This window comes from Symphodus melops, assembly GCF_947650265.1.
Source record: "Symphodus melops genome assembly, chromosome: 19".
Classification (NCBI taxonomy): domain Eukaryota; kingdom Metazoa; phylum Chordata; class Actinopteri; order Labriformes; family Labridae; genus Symphodus; species Symphodus melops.
Window position 1 is genome coordinate 3,788,362 of NC_136709.1, and position 27,380 is coordinate 3,815,741.

The 27,380-nt window shown below is 39.0% G+C and overlaps 2 protein-coding genes across 4 annotated transcripts in view; one reads left to right on the plus strand and one right to left on the minus strand.

Annotated features, from left to right (window-relative positions):
- The window catches only part of babam2 (BRISC and BRCA1 A complex member 2), an 89,376-nt gene extending 65,407 nt beyond the window's left edge, over positions 1–23,969 (minus strand). The window contains exons 1-4 of one of the 2 annotated variants that reach the window (XM_079368970.1): positions 23,864–23,969; positions 22,449–22,604; positions 21,089–21,165; positions 14,819–14,913 (exon numbers count right to left, since the gene is read on the minus strand). In XM_079368970.1, coding sequence (XP_079225096.1) covers positions 14,819–14,913; positions 21,089–21,165; positions 22,449–22,585 — 309 coding nt within the window. In that variant the 5' untranslated portion in view covers positions 22,586–22,604; positions 23,864–23,969. The remainder of the gene's footprint in view (positions 1–14,818; positions 14,914–21,088; positions 21,166–22,448; positions 22,605–23,863) is intronic. The other variant, XM_079368971.1, reaches the window with a different exon arrangement.
- A 121-nt stretch (positions 23,970–24,090) lies between these two features.
- rbks (ribokinase) overlaps positions 24,091–27,380 on the plus strand; it is a 39,837-nt gene continuing 36,547 nt past the window's right edge. Inside the window, exons 1-2 of one of the 2 annotated variants that reach the window (XM_079368972.1) lie at positions 24,091–24,234; positions 26,695–26,756. In XM_079368972.1, coding sequence (XP_079225098.1) covers positions 26,698–26,756 — 59 coding nt within the window. In that variant the 5' untranslated portion in view covers positions 24,091–24,234; positions 26,695–26,697. Of the gene's footprint in view, positions 24,235–24,297; positions 24,407–26,694; positions 26,757–27,380 lie in introns of those variants that run through there. The other variant, XM_079368973.1, reaches the window with a different exon arrangement.

Here is a 27,380-nt window from a genome sequence, read left to right on the forward strand (position 1 = left end):
TACTTGTCCACAGGTCCTGCTTGTGTGATTCAGGCATGTGTGTGTGAGAAGCATGTCTAAAAACTAAATAATAAATAAATAAATACAGAGTGCAAACCACAACTTCCTCCCTCAAGGATTATTAAAAGTATATCAAATAAAAAATAAACATTTTTATAAAGATGTTATTTTGGAGAATGTAAGACAGAATTTTCCTGTTAAACATTCTTGCTCCTGTGAGGTTAAGAGTGATGATGATACTTCAGGAAGTGGCTTGCTTGAGTTTGGGATTCACATGATGTGGGTCTTTCTGCAACTCTGAACTGAGAAATAGTGAAAGTGTTTTCTTCCCCACTTCATTCGGAACATTCTGAAATACTGCTGGCTGACTCTGATTGTTATAGCAGACCAAAAAAAAAAAAAAAAAAAGCAGCTCGTGACATAACTGCAATGCCAAAGTAAATGTGCAACAAGAGTTCATCATTGTTTCTCCCTGCCATGCTGAAGCACTCAGGTCAATTCACTGATACAGGTCAACATTAGGCAAAGTGGTGAGAACTGAGTCAAAGGTTGGATTAATACATGCTGTCCATCAAATCCAATACATCAAGATGTCATGAGCAGGACGTCTTTGACTCCAATAACTGCTCTGCCTGTCTGTCTGGCAGCCTCTTATCAGCCTAATGAAGAAAGCTTCCATTGTTTTAAAGGGGGGGGGGGGTGTTACAAGGCCAGGCTAAACACAGACAGTGACCTCATCATCCTGATCCACCAGTGGTTACCAGCAATGCCGGGATTCCCGAAAGGAGGGGGCGATGCAAACAAGGATGGGCATTGTCCAAAAGAGGCAGTCAGCGCTCCGGGGCAGGAGCGAGCTGAAACTGAGGAGAGACTGAGGAAGTGCTGTGTCAGGATTGTGACAGTGAATATCAGTGAAACTCAGCTGAGGAGGAGGAGGAGGACGAGGAGGAGGAGGAGGAGGAGAGGCAGGGAGATCAGAGGTGGAGGAGAGGGAGAGGCTGGAGAGCGCTCAGGGAAATAGGCCAAGGCCAATGAATGCAGGCTGCAACGTAGTTTGGTTTCATTTGTTTGTCATTACAACCTCATAAAAAGATGGCAAATATAAAATAATTGGAGCGAGAAGAGAGGCAGTGCGTTTTTTTTATGGCTGCTTTAATGGCCCCGTTGTTATGCACATACCGAGACTGTGATTTGTTGTCGTCAACTGTTGTTCTGAAAATTCAGAGGAACAAGAAGTGGTCCCTTATGTAAGGACAGGGGTGCAGGAGAAGCACTCCTTCTATAATTACAGTTTAGGCTTCCTCACGCTCAAAACCTCATGTGCTCATATGCAGCCATTTTGCCGACCAATGACAGAGCAGCTGAGGTCGTTGGAGGCAGCTCCCAGGTGAAGCAGGGTGGTGCTGGAAGAGGCTGACTTCTCCCTGCGTAAACAAAGGCTTTGTCTCAGAGGAAGAAGAACACTGTCTGAATCTGTTCTTTAGAAAAAAAAAAAAAAAAAGGAGTGCACCAATCATTTTGACAGCAGGAGTTTGTGACTTACTTAAATGGCAAATGCAACGCCCCTCGTTGGTGCACTTCCAGCCCCTTTTACACAGCCAGTTCAAGGCAGGACTCTTCCCACTGTGAAAGGCCTCTCTTTGTGTGCAGCCGATAAGGCGCTGAGGCAGAATGGGCAAAGTCTTTACCCCACTGAGGCGGCATCAAAGAAGCCAACTGAGGTCAACACCTTTGACTACTGAGGCCTGAGGACGTATCAAGCAGAACCTCTGGTGTGAAAAAAAGAAAAGAAGCCAGGAGATGTTAAATAAGTGGACAGAGTATTCTGAGTTTTTAAAACATTTAATGAATAAATCCTTAAACTTCCATTAAGTTTACTTTCTGTGAACATCACAAACACTGCTCTTACATAAGATGGACCTGAGAAAGAACATACCACCTGCGGTACTTTGGAGAGCTTATTGAATAAAGAGCCAGACTACAAATGTCTGCCCCAGTGCGCTTTTATTGTGAAATGCTGCTTGACTTACAGGAAGCTCCTTTTGGAACTCCGCTAGAAGGGAAGATAGTGATAAATCAAAAAGTTTACAATACAACACATACTCGTGTGTCATTTTGAGTTTACAAATCGCCATGACCTCTTAAAAGCTATCAAACATCAGCCTGTAGATTTATGCTGGGTTTTTTTTTGATGACGTGGTTAATGCTAATGTTTCAATCATTAAGTAACTGAATTGACTGATCAACTGATTTCAAAGTTAACACCCCGGTTCACAGATGAACAGCTAACGATAGATTGTTGATTAACTGTGCCTACATCTGTGAGATGTCAAGACACCACTTCAAAAAAAAAAAAAAAAAAAGGGATTATACCAGAGAAATGACTCAGAATGGATGGCACCTTCCTGATAGTCAATAGTTGTTATGCTATTTTAAACAGAACCAAAACAGTGGATGACCCACTGACAAGCAGAACCCCGCAGAAAAGTGGCCATCCCTTCAGCTCTGCTGCCATTGTGGCAAAAACACAGTTGTGGTGAATAACAGGAAACTGCTCTGGTACATCTTGTATTGTACCGAATGTTCTGACTTCGAGTTAACAAGGTAGGGCTTGAAAGCTGCAGCACAGCATTGCTCCAACATAGAGGGAGAGATAGTAAAAAGCACTGAGCCAAAAAAGCAATGTCCATGGGTTGCAATGTTTCTGTGTTTGTGTGTAGACATGTGAGTCGGTACAGACTCTTCACTGAATTGATTTTATCCGCTCTGCTGAAGGCAGTGTGTGCCAAAACAAATCTATGCTTTTTTTTCATGAATAGGATAAGCCCTGCAGAAAATGTACAGATTTGATACATGAAAAAACAAAAGATGCGAAAAAAGGCCCGATCCAGCCTATGTGAACGCAGAGTTTGAACTCTTGATGAAATGCTTTTGAAAAACACAACAACATGCCCTTTAGCTGATTCTGCATGAAAGAAACAGCTTCCTTAGGGCTTTATCCACAGGGGGTAGATCCCATAGCTGCAAACAATTCTACCTTGTTCAATTCAGACCTTGTAATCCAATTATTTTGTCACAACTAAAACTGTGTAAAATGATCAAACTTGGCTTATGATAAAACCTGTCACTTCTAATAAACAAACATCAGTTTAAAAAAAGGGTACAAACCCATTTATAATCGTATTACCTTGAGATATAACAATTTAATTTGATTTAATATTAATGTTAAACACTGGATATCAAAAATATATTAGATTAGTGTTAGAATTTCGTATTTATGGTATCCAAGCCAACGTAAATAAGAGTGAAAAAAGAAAAGCGTGCTGACACCAACATTATAAAAAGCTTTCCTTTTTGAAATAGACTTAGTGCTCTTCCTGCCGGCTGATTAACCCAGAAAGCACATTTTAAATTGGACAGGCTAGCTATTTGAGAGTGTGAACCTGAGGAAAAAGTTTGTTTTTGAAGAAAAACTATGAAGGAAATTAACATAGAAATATGAAATGTGTCGTCCAATGCAGAGTTTCTCAGCTGGTCTACCTTCAGGACTCACCACCAACTCCAAATGTCTGAAAATGTTCAACCAGTTCATGTGTTCATGCGCACATTCACGACCCACTTTGGGGTCCTGACCCACCAGTTTACTACCACTGGTCTAATGCATTTAAAATATTTCAAACTGTAGTAGTAGTTATTTTGCAATTTGGTCATTTATCCAGTTTCTGGATTAAAGAAAAAAAAATTAACAACTAATATAGCAATAGAATGAACTTATTTATTTGAAAGTATATCCTCGCATTGGATATATCTGTAGCTAGATTTAGTACAATCCAAATTTGAACATGCCAATGTCATGAGGAACAATCTCCAAAGTATGAAGAATCCCTCATTGATACATGTGTGTGGGTTTGACTGCCTGTCCAGAGACATGGCAGTTTCAACAGTATAGTAAAACATTAAATCAGTTTTGCTTCCTGAAACACCAAGAAGTCTTCAAAGTAAGTGACATATTCAAAACTGATGGGGAGCAGAGATTTCTTTCAGCTACAGCTACTGTCACACACAGACGGCTGTATGTTGAGAAGAAGGTACAAAATCCTCAGGAATGGTGTTTTCCTTTAAGAACAAAATGTACACCTAAATTGGGCACTTCACACTGAATAGACCCAAGTTGACAGAATTATGTCTTCCTGTGCCATCCGTCTGTATACCATCTCCCATCCAATATTTATCTTGGGCCAATGAGAGAGGGACTGGCATCTGAAAATGCAAGATAATTATATAGGCCAAGAGAAGATATTTGTTTTTACGTCGTAAATGTGATTTTTATAGATGCTGGCAACCTGATCCAATAAATCGCTGTAGACTTGAAAGTGTGAGGCATTAAAAAAACTCCAAAGTATTAAATTAATCTCTGTTAGTCTCTAATTCAAGTGTGGGCTCACACCCTGTTTCGCCCCCGGAGAGTGCCAAGTCTAAGATCATGCTAAATTGCTCTTGTCATGTGTTGAAGACACTTGGCATTCTCAGCCCAGTGTTTTTTTTTTCCTCACTGAGATCTGTGCTGTTTGTGTCCAAAACAGTACAACTTGTTGACACAAAGCACTTTTCTGACTGCTTCATGTGCTTCACTAAATGCTTAAGCCCAGAATCAGGGCTGATAGTGTTGTCCGGTCCTATTCTTGGCATTCAGGCATTTCCCCCCCCCTCCCCCTCCCACCACCTCCCATCCATCAGATGGTGTTTAAGAATTGTGAAGCCCCCTTTCCACCAGCCATCTCTGGTCACAAACAACAACACAACTACTAAAAGTATTCCCAGAGCTGTCAGTGAGCCCTGCCTATAGTAACGTCTAATAAAAACTGGAACGCATTATTCCCAAACGCGGGGAAGGAAGCAGGAGAAACAGTTGGTACACTATGCCCAGGTTGACATAATCTTTGCTTTATAGGCCATCTGAGCTCCATTGTTAAAGCAAGAAACAGGGGACGAGCTGGAGCAGCAGATAGGAAGTGCTCACCAGAGCATGGCATTCAGGATTACCAGGGGGTACGGTGAAGTCGGGAACGTTTCCTTTCCCTTCACTGGAGAGTGCTTGGATTGGCTTTAAACTCCATTTTTGTTGTGGGAGCTTTCCTGATTCCTAAATGACGAACAATGTCTCATTGTAAGAGACCGCAGAGTATACTTTTCTAACAAGGTAGGAAAATAAACAATTCTTTCTCAAAATATACGCTACGACATTTAGTGTAAAAGAACAGAAATATGGTGCTGACTCACATTCATATAAAAAAGGGTAATGAATATATTTAAAGACATTTAAAATGATTTTTCCGTATTACATGTTTTGAGAGGAATCAATGACCTTTTTTTTTTTTCATTTAAGTTTGACTTGAGTCCCATCGGTAAACATGGAGGAGGAGGTTTTTATCATCTATACTGTTGCATGTCAGTAGGGGGCGCTTGATCATATACAGTCTACGTTCTATTAAAAACATGTCACTAATACAGTCAACATTGATTTACATACAAGCTAACCTTAGTCTAAAATAACTCCTCAGTTTAGCTGTGAGTAAGAGTCACTACAGACTGAGTAAAGGCTGATTTGTTCAGGAGTATTTTTAGTGGTGGATCAAAGGGAATCTCTAATGGCCACCTTCACGTTGCTTGTGTCGTGCACGGAGATGTGTTCTGAACAACTGTAAGTCTTCTGTTTTGTTTATTTAGTCCTTTCTGTGGTAACTAATGAGGAATAGAAACAGTGGAAAAATTCACAGCACTTACTTTTGAGCTTCACAACTTCTGCATCAGTCCAAGGTCGAGTTTTTGGGTCATGCTGTACTGTAAAAATGAAAGTGCGCTAAAGTAAAGGGAGACAAATCAGTGGGACCCTCGTGGCTGAATAATTCTCTTACCAATTCAATTAAACATCATTTTGTATTGTGGACTTTCCAGACAGTCATTCATTGTTTCCTCATGTCTGCAGAAGTACACACAGGATGCACTAAATAAAAAAAATAAAAAAAAGGTTTTACAATCTTCCGAAGCAAAGACAGCTGTGTCGGCCTGGTGAAGACCTACAGCAGCCAGTTGTCTGATATGCAACCTCTTCAAACGCTCTCTGGCTGAATACTTCATCCCCACAATATATATATCATTTTCCCTGTGCAGAAAAGACAAACCCTACCTGTGACAATGAGTAAGTTCTGTCCAAAAACACAAGGTGACCAGACAGAGGTTGAGATGCACACTGACCCTCTGCATCAAACAAATGGAGGGCTTAATGATGCTGTCCTCATGCTGCATGCTTATATCCATATACAAGCCCAAAGCCTATGTAAGAATGCTGAATAATGAGCACTAAACCTGGTTCTCCCTGTGTGTCTATGTGAATGTTTCTCTTCTTTCCTCTGCCATGATGCTTCTGATGTCTTGTGTAAAGCACTTTGAATGTGCTACATAAATAGACTTGCCTTGCGTCTCTGTCATTTCATTTCTTAGAAGAAGACACCCAGGGGTCAGGTGGAATAGCCCCCTCATCTTCTCTTGAAACCATCCCCTCTGGAGCCCTACAAGGATTTTTTTGTCTTATTATTATCTTATCTGCTCTGTATTTTTTACACCTACAGAAGATCAAACCCCCAAAATAACTAACATTAAATACTCAATGTGGATTTGATCAACTCTAGACTGAGACAGACAGATCGAACAACCTCAGCACCACAACCAAAATCCATATCTCACATTCAAAGCTCACAGTAAAATAATCATCTGATAATGTGAGCAGCGCCTCTTCTTCTTCAGCAAACTCCATCAAATGCTTTCGTACCAATCGCTGTTACTAACGCTGTTTACAGGTGCTTTATTCTATCCATTGTCACTTTCAACGCAACAGTGGAAGAAACAATGAGGAACATTCCCCTAACCCTCTCAACAAGCTCATTAAAGTGAGCAGTCAAATCATTGGCCAGGACCTGGACACACACACACACCATAAACCAAAACACACACTTACAGATCTCTACCACTCATGATAAGGTGTGCCATGTCTGGATGCTTACATTAAAATCAACACATTTATGCTGTTTTTAATGGTCATCTTAGTCTAACTGGCTCTATCTTGAAAACTGCTTTTATTGTTTCACATACATGTTGTCCACTTTTTCTTTTTAGTCTGAAAGCTTTGACTTGTTGGCACTGACAAATGAAGTTCCGATTGAATCAATGAAGTCCTTTGAATTGAATTGAAATGTTTCTAATTGAATTGTCTAATGACATCTACTAGAAAAGCTTTAGAATCCAAATGGATTCATCCAGATTAGGAAGGAGCGACTACATTTGCATCAAAGCTACAAAAAGTAACAGTTTCCTAACTCTTTGTTACAGTGCTCATCTCTGAACATGAAGCATGCTCATGCAGAACCAAAAAGCAGACAGGAAAACTCTTTTATAATTATTATTTAAAAAAAATAATTAAATCCTCCCTGTCTGTGCTAAATCTAAACCTGCTCGGCTGAGTTTTCCTAGACCCCAAAGTGTGATAACAAACGACTGCCTAAGTAAAGACGACTGAGCCAAAATAATCCAAACTATTACACGGAGACAATCCTGGAATTTACAGTGTGACTGCTCGTAGCTCACTTATCTTATCTGCAGGTAAGATAAGTGAAAACATGTTAAAGTTGTATCTAAACAGACCATCGGAGCTTAGCTTTATGGACAAAGGAACACAGAACGTCAAAAAGATGCAAAACACATGGGGGAATTCCCAGAATGCTTAGTGGATGCACGCTCGGCTGGTCAAGTCTAGACCAAACAAATCAAACATGAGGCACAAAGAAGGGGACTGAAGGGCAGACCAACAGAAGGATTAGATGAGTAAAGAGAGAGGTGCCTTTAAAAATAACTGTTATGTGCAGCATACTTAGTCCTATATCACAGCAGACGATGAGTGTATGTCATGGTCTTTGGAAAATGTTGACGACATTAGGGTAAGGACAGTCTGTTCAATCTTCAAGACATTTAATGATTAAACTTTTTATTCAAGCATACTTGCATTTGTGGTTTGAAATGGTATACTTTTTTAAAGCTCTGTTTTAGACATGGTACTTGAGCTTGTATAGCACTTTTCAAACATTTGGAATCAAAAATCAATTTTTCAAGAGTGTCCTGGATAAAACAATAAATACAAATAAATAAACCAAAAGTGACCAAACTCGATCAAAAGTAGCGTTAAAAGAAATGTTGAAAATAAAGCAGAGTCTTTGGTGTGGACGTGAGATAACTGATAAATGCTAAAGACCCGAAAATGGAGCGCTCATCTGTCCAGCCAAACATCTTTAAGCCACCAGAGCCAGAATCACATTCAAAGTTTTTCCAACATGTATGATGTGATTAGACCAATTGGCTTCACATAAACTTTCCGCCTAGTATTTTAAATCTATTATACACAGAAAACATAAATAGAAGAAATAACAGTCCATACAAGCATAATCATAGGTCCCAGAAGGTTTAAAAAAAATAAACAGAACAGCCAATGAAGGAAAATCTGAAATGCTCAAAATATTTCTTCTTTGTCAGTAATCAAAGGCATGCATGATTTGTACTTACAGGGCCAAAAAATACAAATACATGAAGAGACCTTTCAGGGCTTCTTGCATGGTTTACTTTACACAACTGCAATAGCTTGAACTGTCTGGGTGTTTACGGTAATTGTGTACAACAAATCATAGAAGGGAGTGGATGGAAGAACACTTTTGAAGATATGTGATTAGAGAACTGCACATCACAGTCACAAAATGACTATCTTAACCAAGCAAAAGCAAGTGACATACACCAGATCCAGATGGGCGACTCATACGTGTTCTGGGTTGACAACTTATGACATCAAACTAAAGAAAAGACAGTATTTCCTGCAGATGTTTGTGTGAAACATTTCGTCATCATATACTGAATTGGGGAAGAACAAAAGAACAATGTGAAGCAACAGTACATGTTCTACGTAAGAGATGTTAAATACCTCTCCACCTACCCTCCTTTCCTGCCTCTTTTTGTTGGTAACTTCTTCCTCTTTGAGTATTTTTCCAAGCAACTCATGACAACCAACTCTGCTTGCATTTCCTGTCCCTAAGTTTGCAGTCTTTCCAACTCCTCTCCACTACACTGATGCGTCTTCAACAAGCCAAAGCTGGATGCGGCCAGGTGGTTACTGGAATAGAGTGTGGATTGAGAGTGTAAAAACATGTGATACTTCAAGACATTTCAATACCACTAGTTGTAAAAATGGGGATGTTCCTAGTCAACTCATTGTCTTGTCATTCAATGCCCTCCAGTCCTCCCTGCAGCATACTGTAACCACATGCCAACGATAAATGTGACGCATTGCCCAGGTGGATATTCCATTTCAGCCTGAAACAGCCTACATAATACTTTATCTTTATTTTCTTGATCAAAGTACTGGCAAACCGAGCTGCTCCTAAAAGATGCTATCTGTTTAATGTGCTAATTTACATCTGGGTTGTCGAGCTAGGAGAGCAGGCCCATTAACATTAGCTCCTGCCAGTTTAAGGCTACTGCGCCAGATTTCACTTTGAGCTTTCCATTTGACCAGCAGCCAAAATAAAAATGATCTGTTCAAGCAACAAAAAACAATACAGTCTCTGTTATTTGAACGACTGATGGTATCAAAAACATGAAGCTATGAAAACTTCAGCACTTAAGTCATATTTTCAACCCAAAGCTGTAAAAGTTGTTTGTGTTCCTTACAGACAGACATCGGGGGAAATCACACTGTCTTAGTTGCACTTATGAAGTGTTGGTTTATGTTTCGAAACGTTACCCTGTGCAATAAGAAAAGTGTGCTTGCAAATGATTTGATTTATTCTAGTATGATAATGAGGATTAGAATTCTGATATCCTTACAATCCTAGACCATACAGCATGTTACTGTGAAACAACCATGAAGAAAGCCTTGTTCAGAATTAATTAATTCAATAAGTCAGATTGTTTATTGCTAGCTACGATTAGCATCCGGATTTATATCACATTTAACACTAATATTAGATGCACCTTGCTAACCAAGCTAGCATTAGCACTCGCAGAGTACTCTCCTCTGGGTGACAGCATGTTAAATATGTCTACTGGCTACACTAGGCCAATGCAGTCAGTCACCCACATCTTTAGTTTTGGTTTGCACTAATTTGGTTCCCATGGTAAAATCAGCATTGCATGTTTTATACTATTTAAAACTTTACAACAGCCTCTCTGAAGTCATCTCTGATGCGCCGCAATTTAACTACAGAGTGGAATCAATTAAATCTCAAAGTTTAGTCGGCTATAAATGTGTCAAGAGTGGTCAAGTGATCGTAAGAGGTAAGGGACCAATCCATGGTTATATTAAGATTTATTTCCATGGTAAAAAGGAACAATGTCTCTGCATCGACCCTAAAATAAACCCATTAGACTGACTGATGACTTTCCAAAGCTATAACTGTGTTGACCAGTTAAAAACAAGCCTAGAGCACTCTGAGGTGGAGAACTGCCCTGGTGGCCAATTAACCCGCTGTCTGGATGCTATTTAGCCTTCAATGCACTTGACAAAGAACCTTTGCTCCCATAACAACAATGCAACAGTGAACCTCAGTAAATCTGCGGCAGACTTAGCCCATTCTGTATTCCATGGCTTATGGAACAGTTTTGCTGTAAAGGATTTATTTGTGGTGCATGCGGCCTCTCATCATGCAGCAGCAGTGCTTGAGTCTTTTTTTTTTTTTTTATCCCTCGTGTGTTGTGGCTTTAAATGTTGAAAGGATTTTTCTTAATAGTCACTAATGTTTGATGATGTCTTCATTATCGTGGCTGTAATATTAAAGTGCCAGCCAGGACTCTTCAGAAGACGTAGTCTAGTGTTTGTTAAAAGCTGTAGTCGTCGGGGCATTTTTTTTAATTTATTTATTTTCCCGGATGTTTTGCAACAAGATTAATTAAAAAGTGATAGACGTGTTTCCCTCTAAATCTCTGAAAGCAGCAGTAAACAAACCATTACTTCCAACATATTAAAGCTCCCGTGATGGCTTTTTAGCTGGTTATGAAAATAACAGACATTTATATTAATGCTTATTTATTGCCTTCAAAAGCAAATAAGACCATTTGTGAAAAGATAAAGTGTTTGTAGTACCAAATACGCAGGAGAAACAGCCATCTTTTACTTTTTCCACAGTAAGGCTTCACAATGATTGATATCCTCGACGGTTTCAAAAAATATTTAAAAAACATTTACCTACACATGTAGCGGACAAGATCAGAAAATACTGCAGATAAAAGTATATCTGTGACCACAGGGGGCGCCACCGTCAACAAACACTGAGAATCCTTCAAGGGAGCTTTAAGTATTAAAATGAATAACTAAATAGAAATAAAAATGGTTTGTGTTACATGTTCGGATAAATCTTTAATTTTTAGGTTACCGACATAAAAAAAAATACATTTGTAAAGTTTGTAAAATACAAATATCAAAACCTTTTTATGGTACGCCTACTTGTAGCACCTTGAGATTTTCTTTTAAATGTAAGGTGCGCTACAAATAAAATGTATTATTATCATTATTATTACTAAAACTTGATAAAAGCGTTGTATGCCCTTGTTTTTAGGTTTGACATTGGGTCAGTTGTAAAGAATGCTTTCAAAGTTAAAACTTTTCCAAGAACAAGACTACCATGCAGGAATGGCATTTGTTTTTCTTATCCAACAGAATTACATTTCTGTCGAAACAGAATCATGTATAAGTAACCCACTCAACGCCTGATGACAGAAGGACAAAAAAATCACAAGGCTAAACAGAGGAGCTAATGATACCCTTGGCTAGCCGTAAACAAGAGTAATATGTTGCTGAGACATCAGGAATTCAAGCAGCCACTAACAGAAGACCTAAAATTAGCCTAATGTTAACGCCCACTGGATAAAAAAAGATTTGAAACAGATTGCTTGTGAAGGCCTCAAGTGAATCCTCGTGGATTTTAGTTCATTTTTGGAGTCTGAGACAAAATCATGTTTGAATTTCTTGTCAATCTAATCATTTTGTTTCATTTAATAAAAGTCACAAAGTATCCTGCAGAAACCTGGACAAGTGTTTTCAGAGGATTCTTTGTAAACACACATGGTCGGGGCTTATGGTAAAACTTTACCAGGGGGATTTTGGGAGAGCTGGAAGAAGGTGCTGGGAATTTAGTATTTTACAGAGTTAGTGGGGGTTGTACTTACTGCAAACATACAGGAAAAGGAGTGTGTAGGAGAGGAGGATCTCAGGGCAGAGAGAGAGAAAGAGAGAGACGAAGGGAGGATTATGAGAGCAGAAACAGCGAAACACAGCAGGAATACAAGTGAGAAAAATAAACAAGCGATGGGCTGCCAAGAACTGGCTCAGCAGAGGTACTTCCCCTTATGTGCACAGCTGGATTTGTGAGACGGTGAGCAATACTACCCGCTCTTCTCCCAGACTCTGACACAAGCAGGGGAATTTAGCTTCTCTGTGTTAGACTGCTTCAAAAATAGCCCTGGATAACTGCATGCTAGTCACCTAACAACAGTGAGAAAAAGACTCAATAGAGGCCTGATCTCCATCAAGGCCTGATAATCTCCCTGAGTCAATGAACGCTGAGAGACATTCAAATCCCCGTCAAACTTGTATCAAGTCGTTTATTTGGTTAACTTAAAAACAATCAGACTGAATTTTCCCATGAATAACAGTTATTTTCATACAAACACCAGTATTGGTATTAGGGGTGGTTCTTTTCTCGATGTTGACATCACCATTCAAATTCACTGATCTTTAAGGCTGCCACGATAAATGATGTCTGGAAGCATTTAAATAAAAAAAAAATAGATAGAAAAAAGAGTGAGACTTGCAAATCACAGAAATAAATGTTCAAGAAGAAGAAACCAGCAGAGACAGACTACGAGCACTCTCACGACAAATAGCATGCTAGCTCTGTTAGCACATGTTGTTGTGATGCTACCAGAGCAGAGAAGATGAGCCGGCTCACAACCAAAATGGTGGTATGAGATATACGCTCCAGTTACATGGTGTGGACCCTCACCACCGAGGGGTCATATGTTTACACCAAGGGTTGTTTCATTTAGAACTGCGACTGGGACACGTAGTACTGATGAGCAGTCCAACGACATTTTGTTATGTCAGGTTGCATAACGACCCCCCCCCACTCAGAAAATCATACAAAGCACAAAGTATTCTGATTTCCCAGAGGCATCGATGCTTTAGGAAAACCAACAGTCAATGAAAACAGCCTGCTGAGCCAAGTTTTTCTCCTCCTACCCAGAACTTTGCCTCAACAGATTTTATTTGCCACATCCAATCCCCAACCTTTACCACACAGAAGTTACAATATGCACTGCAAACAATGATACTTTAAAAGTAGTTTTTTACTTATTATACTTTATAAGTTAGTAATAAGAAAAAGACATTTAAGGATTGGACAAACAACATTCAAGTTAAGGACAGAAATTCAGCTGACGTTATAAAAATGGACAAAGACAAAGATTGAGGAAGTTATTGTCATGTTGTGGTCCAACAGCTTTCATTTAATATAAACATTAAAGCTCACTTCTCAGAAAACGCAGTCTACAAACAAATGCAATCTATCATTGAACACTTGTTTGAATTGTAGATGTTAAAGTACAAAGTCAAGATATTTTCAACTTAACATTTTGTGTTGGGAGTTAAACATGAAATATGTACACTAAAATATCTCATCTAATTTGAGTACTTAAATTACCTCAATTATTTCCACCAGCTATCGAAGCCAGATAAAGTTGTCTTTTTAAAAATAAAATACTGAGCCTTACAATGAGCCTCATCGTGTCAAAACAGCTGTTGTTAAAGTGATTTATTTATTAAAGGGACAGTGCACATTAATCAACATAAACATGTAAATGTGCCAGATTGGAGCCTTAGGTTAATTTCTGTCTGTAGTCTCTGGGCAGTTTGGTGGTTCACTCATCAACACATTTACATAAAACAAGCACAACATAAACTGTCCATTGGGGCAGGGCTAAAAAAAAAGAAAAAAAAAAGATTTGCAATACATGGTCATGTGAAAGTACGGCTGCAAAGCTGTGAGGACAGGTTGTTGAGATAATGGACCTCTGGCCACAGCTCTGGGATTCAGTTATTTGAATGTGTTTCTAAGATCCCTGAGGATCTGAACTGAAGGGCTTTAAGTTGAAGAATCATTTTAAATATAAGGAATACAGCAGGTTAACGTGAATCCTCCAATCACGAAGCGTCTGTGTTACACAACATGTTAAGGTAGATCTTTCACAGAATAATAGTCTTGACTTTGGATCATGTTGAGTCTAGTTTGCCAGTGAACCATGGCAGCACAAAGACGATCACATTTGAAGATAGTCAGTAATTCAAAACAGAATAAATGGCATAATGAAATACAGTCATCTGCCAGTTATTGCAACATGTTCAGCTATCAAACAACGCACACCCATGATGTCTGCACACTGCTTACATAAAGGCTGTTTGTGGCACCTATTCAACCCCCTCTGGCTATTTGGATCAGTGACGTCGGCATCAGGAATTTGACGCATTTGTTTGACATTTAGGATCATGACAAGACAGCAACATGGAGACCCATGCAAACGAAGAGAAAGATCTGGCTTTGACAAGAGGCGAAAAGAACAAAGACAAACTGTGGGCTGTCTTTGTTTTCATGTGCTCTCAAAGCAACACATTAGTGTTTGAACTTCTTCCAGAAAGACTGGATCCACGTTCTGCACAAGTTTTTAAACTTACTGGTAGTTCTGAAGGTTCAGGCAGAAACTCGGCATCTTCTCCAAAAATGAAATCCGGTGGCAATTCTGGATACTGTGCATTGAATATGATGTCCCCTGAGACGAGAAGAAGAGACAAGGAGGAATACTTGTTAAGCAATCTTCATGCTGATTCAGTGATTTCAAATATTAATCTAAGTGCAATTGTTTAAATGTTCATATGGGACTTATTCTACCTAGTTTGAAGATATAAGGAGTATTTTTAACTCAGCTAAATGAAAGTAAACCTTAGTGTGAAATGTCTGACATCATTAAAAGTCTAAAATAAATCTGTCTAAACAACCTCATGATGTGCAGATGTTGTCGAGCTCTGGGATCTTTACCACTGGAGTCTTTCAAATCACACCAAACAGATCCGATTTGGGATCGTTTAATTCATCTTTTGTGACAGAACCCCATCGAGCCATAACAAAGTACACTGCTCCTTTAGGCATTGTGCGTTTCAGCGAGATGAAAAAAGGAGCGCATGCCTGAAAAAGACCCTCGCTAAGGCAGGTAACAGACCTCTTCCTAACATAATCACATAACTCATTACCTGGACTGGTTCACAATGTTCCTTTATTATGTTACACCATCCTATGTATGTGCTCAAAGGTTGTTCTGTTCTGCTTTGTGAAAGAAGGACACACACTTGTGCATATGGAAGGTTGTTTTTTTTTGTTTCCAGTGGAGGAGGGTCAGGAAGGAGGAAAGCAGAAGATGTGCTGAAAATGGGTTATGAAAAGCATTTGCGATAGATTATTGTGGCAAATTAAAAGGGAACATTTTTTGATTAAAAATGAAGTATAGCAGTGCATTGTCTTCTACATGGATTGGACATTTTGCATTTGTATGTTTATGCAAAGGTACCCAGGCCTCCCTCTCTCTCTCTCTCTCTCTCTCTCTCTCTCCCTCCCTCTCGCTCTCTGTCTGTATACATTGCAAACCAATTCCAATGCACGTCCCTGTCTGCTCGGCTGTGCTGCAGATGGTGCTGAGAGGGTTGTATTCTTTGGAGCTGGGGAAGTGAGTCTACTATAAACAGCACATTACAAAACCATTTCTAAATCACCCCAGGCATTTTTTTTCTGCCTAACAGGTTCTGTAAAAGAAGTTTGCCTATTTGCCAATATCAGAAAACATAGCGTCAGTGACAGACCATTATCAACAAATGGATATATTGGTCAGGTTGTAGTTACAAACCACTGGGAATCTGTCGGAGGTAAAATGACATGGAGGTCTCAATGTTGAGCCTTTTATCAGTTATGATACTTTTTAATGTTTATATATTTATTAAAGCCAAACTTGTTCAGTCTAAGCACTGTGTCAACTGTCTTCTCAAAGTCGGCATTCAAAGAGGTAATGAGGTTTTTTTATAGGTGCAACAACAAAGGCCACACATGTTTGTTGTGCAGAACTAACCTTTGTGGTTGAATAGAAGGAGGAGCAGGTTTGCATTAATAGTGCTTAGCTCTGTGCAGAGTGTGCCATTCTTTTGCACGCTACCAGAGGTGTAGGCAGGTTCATAGGCTGGCAGCGACCCAACCCGCGGCCTTGCATCCTTGATTAGACAAACCTTCTTCCTCAGGCCAGAGCACAGGAAGGTGCATTTATGGTACAGCAGCTGCAGAGATGTCGCGTGCCATGCCAGTGGTCTGTTTTTTGTTTGGGGGGAGGACTGCAGCTTTCATGTCTCAGTGAATTAAATACTTTTTATAAACTATGGCTGTGAGAACACACACACATGTATAGTACACACTGTAGTTTAACTACAAGCATGGATAAAATAAAACAATATGGAACCTTAACACTTTTTAGGCTTAATGTTGTCTGTGAAGGAGTCTGCAAATAAACATCACACCAACACTGTACAAGTCAGTGCCCTAGTTGACCCCGGACACAGTCCTGGATCATGTTAAAGCCTCCAAACTCCACAACCGAGTCCAGTTACCTTTTGGGTTAAACTTTGAAATAGAAACACTGTAGCTGCCAAGGTTCAGTGAATGGTGAGTGGTTTTGCATATTTCTTATTGATGGAGTTCTTGCTATCTTACTTTCAACTACAATTGTTTGTTTCATTTTTATAAATGTCATTGTCTTCTTTTGTTCTTACCTTCCATGCTGTTTGAACGAATAACTTAAAGGTGAGTGCTTGTATAAAAGGCGCTAAATATGTAAGGTTAAAGGTCACATGTTATGCAAAATACAGTTTACCATAGTTGTCTAACACTTCATTGTGTCAGTAGCCCAATCAGAAAACGTGTGATCAAACAAGCCATTTGGAGATTTTACCTTCATGACATTACAAAGGGCAGTAACCCCACCCCCAGGTGGGTGACACTCCCACAGCGATAAGGCTGAACAATTTTAGGAAAAGATTGAATTGCGATTTTTCTAGCAGAAATTGCGATTTCGATTTTTATCACGATTTTAAAGGAAGCTTGTGTAATGTTCTCAATGTACAGTAACATTTACAAACATCACAGGAAATTACATCATACCAGTTAAAACTTTAAATGCCAGAACTCTAAATTAATAGAATGAAAATAAAGTTAAGAATTGATTTCAGATTTATTTATTAAGAAGAAACACACAGGCGGTGTGATGTTCTTGTTTTTAGTGTCAGTTTGACAGAAATCTGGTCATAAGTATTGATGTAGTTTGTGCCTTTGGAGTTGCCGTAGGAGACTTAGTTCACAGAAGTTATGCAACAAGAGAAGCCAACAATGTCTCTATATTTTCTTCTAGCCATACGGCCGAAACATTGGCCTGTGAGCGTCATTTCATGTTCAGATCTTGCATTGTATCTTTTGAGTATGTTTAATAAGGTTACAACGTGAGATAACAACAATTGATACATTCGCGATGCTAACCGCTAGCATTCCTATTCAAATTCTCATAGATGTTAGCATCAAGCTAGCGGACTTTTCGGTTGTTTAGCATATTATGAGATGAATAACTTATGTTTTGATGTCTGTTTAGTTTTACAGGGCTTCCTTTATTAAAGACTGGACAAAGAAACTTCAGCTTCTTTATTGGAGGAAAACTGTTAGCTATCTGTCGAGCTGTGTATCAGGCTAAAGAAGTCACACACGCATGGGCAGGATAGACGGCGTCTGTAAATTAGTAGACGACAACAGCTCCTGGGTCAGTCGGGAGAAGCACTGTCAAAAACCGCGGCTTTGGCGATCACGTGATGGCGTTTTTTGAAATTGCGGTTTCGATCAGAAAACGATAAATCGTTCAGCCTTACACAGCAAGGTGTTTTGATTTTCACTCCGAGTCTGCCTTCTTACCTTAAACAACAAGGCATAGAGGGAGAAGAGAGCTACCCAAAGCCTTCCAGAGAGGGGGCGTGGTCAGACACAGCTCATTTACATTTAAAGCGACAGACACAGAAACAGCCTGTTCAGAGCAGGGCTGAACTAGAGGGTTTTACAGACACGGTCAAATACAGTACCAGAGCAGATTTAGAACAAGAAACTTTACAGACATGCTTAAGGGAGCTCTGAGACTTATTCAAACTTGTTGAAAAATAGAATAATATGTGATCTTTAAGTTTAGTTTTGTTAATCTCAACATTTAAAAGAACATTCGCATAGTGCAAACTATAGCTACAAAATACTCAGGTGCAGCTACAAACATTTGAAGATATATCTGGAATCTGCCAGATAGACATGTAGCAGTAACTCCACAGCTGTGCTGCATATTCTTAAACCCTGAATATTCCTCAAGTCTAGCAACAACATCCTGACATTGGCCACAACCATTTCTGCCTAAAAGGAATTTCAGAAAATATTGCAAAATAAGCAAAACTAACTTCCCCTTACGACAGCCACTTTTGTTTTGTTTTCCAAGCAGAGCCACATTTGCAGCACACAGTGATAAAAAATACTCTTAATCGAAACAGCATGTTTATTGTTCCCAAACTGCATGCTCGGACCTTAACATCTGTGGCTTACAGACCATTTTCATTTAAATTTATTGTTTTATAATTGTCTTTTAAAAACTACTTAAAAAGAGACAGAACCTTTTCTAAAAAAAAAATAAAAAACTTTTAGAAAATCCTGTTCCAATAATCCATAATGGACAGCTATTTATCAACTCTGAGGAGTCTATATCTGATCTGTAACTTTGAAGTCGATGAGAATATGAGTTGCAAACGTAACCAGAAAAGTAGCCTCATAAAACATTTGGAATAACAATGGGTGCAATAGTGCAGATAGTTTTGCACTTTCACAAGCTTTAAAGGAAAACATTACATTTCTTTAGTTTGCTCATCTCCTGAACTTCATTTATTCATCAAGCTTCCTCTAAGATTCGAAACTTTGCAGATTCATTTTTTTGCAAAGTTACAAACAGACTTTTTTTGGAATGACCTCGACTCAAAACTGGATTTGTGAAGAGCAAAACTACTCGTGTCAAAACAAGAGATGGTAACTGATGTTATCTTTTTCAGGAGGCATACATAAACACGTGCCTGATATGGGTGAGTCACCACAATTCCAGTAACACAGAGTTAAAATTCATCCTAAACCATGATCATTATCACATAACACTCAGCCGGGCTTCCAATTGAGCTCTCCGAGTCATGCTCAGAGGGGAGCGTGTCTGATGTGGGGACTTGATTCAGCAGAGAGAAACCTTTCCAGTAAGAGTTAAGTGGAAACTAAAACCTGTTTACTGCTTACTGATTAGGTATCACCACAATAATACTCATCTTGTTTTTGTTTTTTTTCACTTAAATAATTTCTTCAGTTATTTTGACCACCCTGCTTGCTTAGTAACTACAATGTCTAAACCTGAGTGTTCCAGCGTGTCTTACATTTCACTTAGTCGATCAACTATCTCAGTCGGCTTGAGCTCCTACCTCCACTTTCCTCACTGAGCCTCTGCTCTTTGAATAGTTCACCTTACTTTGAGGTAGGTATGGGACAGCTCCGATCTCTGTCTGATGTTGATGTAATTTACAAATCGGATAATGTACGATCAAGACATATAAGATCTGGCTTTGAAGACCTTCAGACTGGTCTGCAAGTTCCCCCAAATTGTCAACAAGATGTTCAGGTCAGATGGTAAAGCTCCTTCTGTATGATCAAAAGTACAATTCCTGAACTTCAGTTTGAAATATTTTATTTGAAAACTTGACAGCTGTTGCAGCTTCCTGTTTGTGAAGCCAGCTCGATGAGAAGCAAAGCCGGCTTTACTGCAGCTTTGTGAAGCCTTACTCATGATGCTCTACCAACGACAACAGTAACACTATTATTAATCATAACTTATAAAATAATCAGGTTCAGTACCGGTATTGTACATATGTGTCGGAATCGGAACTGAAAAAGTGGATCCATGCAGCTCGACTTTTTCGACAGGTTTTAGTCCTGCATGAGTTATTGTCTACTAAAGTTTGGAATAATGCCGTTAATTCAGACAGCTTAATCAAACCAGCCATTTATGGATGAGAAGTTGCACATGACGCTCAACACTTAGCACCGCTAACTATGAAAAGTACAGGCCCACGAACAATAAATCAATTAACCACTTAACAATCTAATTAACTAATCACAAATGGCATGCAGTCTTTGTGCTTACAGCTGAGTACAAAGACGATCTGATTTGACGATGGATCTAAAGTAAAAACAAAACTGTGCGTTTAAGTCTTACTTTCACCTAAAAAGTAATCCTTTCCTCTTTGCTTGGTATGAAAACTGCGGCCCTGTTCTTGAATATTTGATAAACTAAAGGTCTCATGTTGGTCCAAACGTTTTTGAAATTCTGTGTTAGATGACTCCAGCATCGGCGAAGAGACAGACAACAATGGCCTTGTGCTAATCTTTTCAGGTCAAATGGGACTGATCACAGACGTCCACCAGAAGTTCCAGTTAGGCTCAGATTGTTCAAAAAGACAGTTGATCCTGCAGAGGAGGACTTTTTTCTCTAACAGTTAGATGCCTTCTTAAAACCTAAAACAGCAGTTAAATCGCTCTCTTCAAAGCCAACCAGACTCCAGAGACAAAAACAGTAATTATGCAATTATAGTTAAAGTCATTAAAACCCTTAAAAAATGTACCCATAAAAATGGGCAAAGGTTTCAAAATTGCCTTTATGGACTGGGAAAACTTCAGCTGAAGAGTACTACTACAGCTGCTTGACTGCTTTTTGTTTTACTAAAAGTTTTTCTAATTAAAGATTTTTTTCTCAAAATCCAAGAATAAAAAAATCATCAACCCAGATCAGAAGAGAAGCATTTACTCACATTTCAGGGTTTCTCCAGCATACGGGATGTGAAGTTTGAAGCGATCACAGGAGGGACCGGGGGTCAAAGACGTGCATCTGAAAATGGAGTCGAATGAAACAACAATAGAAAACATGAAATAACAATGGGTGTAATAGTGCCTAACCCTAACTCTAGTTTCACAAGCTTTGAAGGAAAACATTACATTTCTTTATTGTTCTCATCTCCTGAACTTCATTTATTAATCAAGCTTCCTCAAGGACTCAAGACTTTACAGACAACAAGCACATTATTTTTTTCAACAAGTGACAAACAGAGTTTGTTTGTAATGACCTCGACTCAGTGTCAAAACAAGAGATGGTAACTGATGAAATCTTGTTCAGGACGTGTATGTAAACGCATGCCTGATATGGGTGAGTCACCACAGTTCTAGAGAACAGTCTGACAATGATAAAAAATGACGTCGTCCCACAGATCTATAATGCAGTAAGTTCAACAAACTTGGAAGGGATGTTTGTCAATCATTTATTATTAATTATGAGACATGTTTAAACGGCAAAGCCTAAGCAATAGAGATCCTTTTAATCTTTTCTTTGAAAGACGAGCTTCCATAAAAGGGGGACGTCATTCATACCATCAGGTGTCACTGAACCAGAGAGTCAATATTTCTTAGGATTTTCACCTGGATTTTAAAAGTGGAAAACTAAACCTCGGAGTGAGCAGTCAAGCCTGTTTAGGTGAGAGCTCATCCCCGCCGGGTCAGGCTGTATGTTTGTTTAAATATGGAACGTGTATTAAGTTAGTACAGTTTTTTCTAGGATTAAATGTTCATGATTTGCTACAGTATAGCAACATACCAATCCCAAAGAATATAAACATGAATGCTCAAAGACAAAAAATTAAAAACCAAAACCTCGACCTAGAACATTTTCACAGAGACTCCCATGCTGGTACATAAAGGGACAGTTATGATGACAGATATTTCTCCACGCACCATGTTTTAACAGATTGGACATTTCATTGTGCTCCTCTGTGGTGTGTTTTTTATTGTTATTTATTGTGGGGGGTTTTTTATTGTGAGTTTTTTTATTCATATCAGTTTTTAAATATTACAAAAACCTGCACAGATCTAGAAGTGAGGTTGTTTTAAATGTGTTATAAATCCATTTTGACATGACTGGACTGACTGCTAACACTTTAATTGTGAGTCATTGCAAATGTGCAGATATACTTGTTTATACGCACATATCAACTAAATCTGTAAATAATTCAATCTTTATGTTTGGTCCACACTTCCCCATCTTTCTCATGACAAGGTGGAGTGGATAAACCCACAGGTAATGTCATCAATGCATCTCTTCTTAAATCCTCTCCTCCTCACCCAGTTTTGAGGTCGGTCACACGCAGACAGTTTGTGGAGTCGAGTCCTACTCGGCCGTTCCGCACAACGCTGCACAGCAAGGGCCGCAACTCCGGTGAGATCCGGTGCAGAGCAACCTCAGGCGACATGTTGTTCATTTTATCCACTCTGAGCAGTCTGTGAAAACACAGCAACACGAACATGAAAAGCTGCAACTTGAATAATCAAACAGTAAACTATGCACACATTTTGAGGGAGGACTCTTAAAGGGGAAATATTATTAAAAAAATCAACTTCATCCAGTCCTTTGTTTGTGGTCTACTTAAGTCTTACCACACAGAGAGAAGTTTTCCCTTTGTGACATCACAAGTTGTATTTTGATAAGAAATCCCCTCCCCTCCCCTGGTATCTCCACCCATGCACTCCACCTCCAGCCTAGCGCAAAGCTTTTACGCAGGTACGCCATTTTTATTGTCTCTACAAAGGAGTGATGTCTATGGGGAAAACTCATGGGGTTGTCATTGCATTTAAAGAGACACACACCAAAACGGAGCATTCTGAGAGAGCTGGTTTCTACAGGGTCACAAACCTCCTCCAGTGCTTGACTCACGTTATATTTTGATCAACGCACAGCACAGATGTTTCATTAAGAGTATATAGGGACTGATTGAAAAGGTGAAAAGGAGGGACAATATGTCCCCTTTAAGTAGTCCGGTTCAGTCTGGTTCAGTTCGGTTCGGTATAGTACCCACTTACTGGCGTTTATAACCATTAAAAGTTGAGAATGGTACCAAAATAAGGGTACGGTTGGCTGTAGAAACGCAAGCAAGACAAATGTTTACCATAGCCAACTGTACTGAACCAAATTGGACATGGTTTGGTGGAAACGGGGTTAAAGGTCATTTTTCTGTCATTTCTTTGTCACATGTAAATGATGTATTTATGTCAGTTTCTCTCCACAATAACTTAACTCTTTAAGATGCAAGTTAATGGATAAATGCATTTCAACACCATCCTCCAAAGTCTGTAAACTTCTTCTCAGTGTGCAGCATGAAGGTAAAATAATAATAATAATAATAATAATAATAATAATAATAATAATAATAATAATAATGTGAGTGCAGAGAGAAGTAATTTGAGCTCGTCATTAAATGTACACATTTAAACACAGAAGGATTTAAAGGGCATGGCAGTGACAAGCTAACGCTCTTTGTTAACTTTATCATTCATTTGTTCGGGTGGTATCAGTCAATAACTCCACACAAAGTTGTTTCAGGATGTAAACAGAGTCACTCGGAGACTTGGCTTCGTTAGCAATCGTTAGCTTAGCCCGATGTGAAGCTTTAAATTGGCAACATGCGAACAATATGTTAATGTGAAAAAACATCTGCCACAACTGCCCGTATGAACACAACGTGTGAGATTAATTTAGGTACCTGTAAGTGACTGAAAACAGAAATTATGAGCGTTTAATCCAATGTTTACTTCATGCTGTCAGAATATCCGGTACATGTTGTTTGGGTCCTCTGAAAGCCCCGCTTTTAGTCGTCTCTAATAATGCCCGTTCAAAACAATACGAGTTTTCATTCAGAGAGCCATTATATATAGTTATGTAATGCTTATAAAGTATGTACCATGTCACATTATTGTCTCCTAACTCCTCAAAGCAACTTAAAAAAAGACATTTTTGCAGGTTAAATGGTGAATACATAAAAGGCATTAGCTGGACGCTGTGCAGCTGTCTCGGTGCTCTTTGACCAACACTTGTCTGCAGCTGTCTACACTGCAAACACTTTTAAATATCAAGGTCAGTATTGTGCCACATTTTCTCCACATTAGTACATCTCAGTGTACTCTACATGACATGAGTGGTCGTCTGATTAAGCTGTTACGTATTTTATTTCAGTTTTTGACGGGTTTTTCCAACATTCCCAGAGTTGTAAAATGTTACACTGAACACGTCGCTTCTTTAACATGAGGTTATTATTATAATTTTATAAGATTATACGCAGTTATAGATAGATTGCATTTGGACAATTTGAGAGTTAAATGCATATAATGATGTTCATTAAGCCGCTATAACATGTTAATGTTATATTTGCTATGTATGTTTTATGTCATTATTTAATGCATTAGTTAAATTAGTTTATCATCATACTAGAGCCCCTGCTAAAGTCATTTAACAGTCAGAATTATTTCTAGTAGCCTTCCTCTGATATTTATAATTTATGGATTATTTAAAGGTGCACTCTGGAGTTTTAGTAGAGAAATGTGAAAGTTGTACAAGTGGACAGAGTCTGTGATAAATGTTCAGACCTCTACACAAACACTCCTCAGAGGAAAATGTTCCCCCTGTAACACTGTTTGAAGATGAAATGCTCTGAGAGAAGTTATGAGGTGGTGGGCCCTCAACAGTCCTGGTAGTCTTTTACTTTAACAGTGTTCCAGGGACCCAAGTTAAGCTTTAGAGTATCCACAGCTTTCACATGTCACTACCAAATCTCCACAGTGCACCTTCAAGAGCTGATGGAAGGTTGCTCTCGCAGAAGTACATTCATTAATTTAATAATTATATAATAAAGCCCTTTTTCCTCATCTATATGCTCATTCTTCAAAAAGTCCTTAAATGATGCAAATGCTAATGGAGGAGCATTTAGCTTTGAGCTGTGTTAACATTTTACGCCATCCCTCCCTGTATTTAAATCACTTGAAGTGAGTCATTTATCAAAATTAAGCCTAATAGTACATTAAATTGAATTTTAATTGCATGTCTTCATTAAGGTTTGCACTAACATAATAGCAAACCAAATAACAGCGTTGGTCCAAGTTTCCTGTGTTGATGGAATCAAACTGAAAGCTAAACACTGATCCCAGATGTTGAAAAACAAAACCATGTTTGCATCTTCCGTGAAAATAAATCTAGGGCCCAGAGGTAAAAATGAAAGTATGTACATGAAGACTAATGGTGTATGTGACTAATGAAGAGCTGGGAAATTCCACTTTTATTGCCAGAATGATTTAGTCACCATTAGAATATCAACAATGACATGTCTTGTGTGTTATTTTCCAACCTGTACTTGTGCTATTTATGTATGACAGGTTTACTTCAACAAACGTCTACAGTTGTCTTTTTAGTGTTCTTGTATAACTAGAAATATGAAACTGCAAATATGAAAGACATTTGTGCAGACATTGTTTGGCTGATGTTGGGGTGAAATGGGTTTAGTGTAAGTGTTCTGCTGATTACAGTCATTATCTGAACTTCTGAATATTATTGTAAAACCAATCATTATCGAGCAAAACGCATGACTGCCCACCAGACTTGCAAAGACAGAAATCTGGAAGGTTTTGAAAGGGGGACCAACCCCAGTCTCTTTTGGATTTTGCTAATGGCTCTGTTTAAGTTATTGAACCCACTGTGTGCAGTTGTGATTTGCATTAAAACTAAGTTGTTTCAATGTATGGAGTGCATGCTTTGTTTTAATGCTAAAAGATGTTTGACTCAATTCTTAAATCATCTTTAATTCATTCATCATGCAAACGTACCGTTTCCCCGGGGGGTGACGTGGACCCTTGGTAAAGTTATATTTTATAACTGAGTTAACATCTTTTAAATTTTGCAAACTCTCATGCAGGGCGGTCAGCCACTTACTAAATCAGTTCAGATCTCAGACAATTCTCCTGCAGCGCAGACGTTAAGAGTTCTAGGTTAGCTTTGCATGCCTGCCGAGAGGAGACAATATACTGCAAGATGTGGGAGAGAGAATTGAGCCATCCTGCAGCCAGCGGGCAGGCTTTCCAAATCTTCTGCTGCCTAGGCAGAGATTTGAGGAGATTAACACACTAGCATTAGCTCTGATACAAGCAGAGGATTGAATTAATTATAGACTTTGCTGGGCTGAGGTACATTCACGTCGTGTTGCACCCCCCACCCCCCTCCACCCCCAATAACACTGGAACCTTTCCAACTCAGCCAGCAATGAATGCCCTATTTTTACCTTCGTCCTTGTTTCAGTCAAGCTCATGCTAATGTGGCAGATAAATAATATCAAATGGATTTTGTTTGGATGGGTTTGGATAGCAGTTTACATATTTTGCCTGATGTGCCCTGAAGGACTCCTGCAATGCTTTGTTAATGAATAGGCTTTACTCATAAGGCTGGTCAACTGTTGAACATTTCCATTTCGAAATCATGAAAAAATGATGTTCCAATGAAGAATTCTAAAGAGCGTTGTCACTGTAAAAATAACACGTGTGTGTTCACCAGATAATGAGTGCAGAGGCGTTGGACGTGATGGTGGTTGGTTCCTGTATGACTGATTTGGTGAGGTAGGTAAACAAACCTTTATTTAACCTTGACTTACTATTAGTGAATCTAATCAGGTCAATACTTTTGTGTTCTTCCCTGAAATGAAATGAACCTTTCATTTTATGCAAAGGCTCGGTCCATTCTGGGTGCAGGAGACTCCTCTGCTCCTTTTGGTTTGGCTCAATAGGAAGCAGCATATTTAAAAACTTTCAAAGACCACATTAAGAAACATATTCATAAAGTATAGGTCTGGACCTGTGTGGCTTTGCTTAATGCATATGTGGTTTAAAAAAACAACTTTTATTCACCTTGGTCTTAAAAGAAAAGAAAGACGTATGGTTTACACGGTGAAGGACTATTACTGAGAAGTCTTAGTGGTTAGTCTGTCTTTGTAAACTTCACTGTGTGCAGCTCATGAAGGGTGGGCTGATACAGAAGTGCTTCATTCCCTTTGCTTTAAAACCCAATTCCCGTTATTATTATTAACCACCACAACCACAATTTTCCTTCAGGGATTTATTATGACATGCAAGCTTGTGGAAAATGTGGCCTAAGGGCTGATGGGTGTTTTCCACCATGGCTTGAAATGGACTGAAGAGGCCGGTCTTCACAAGAAGAGAGGAAGTGGTTCTAAACTTAGATAA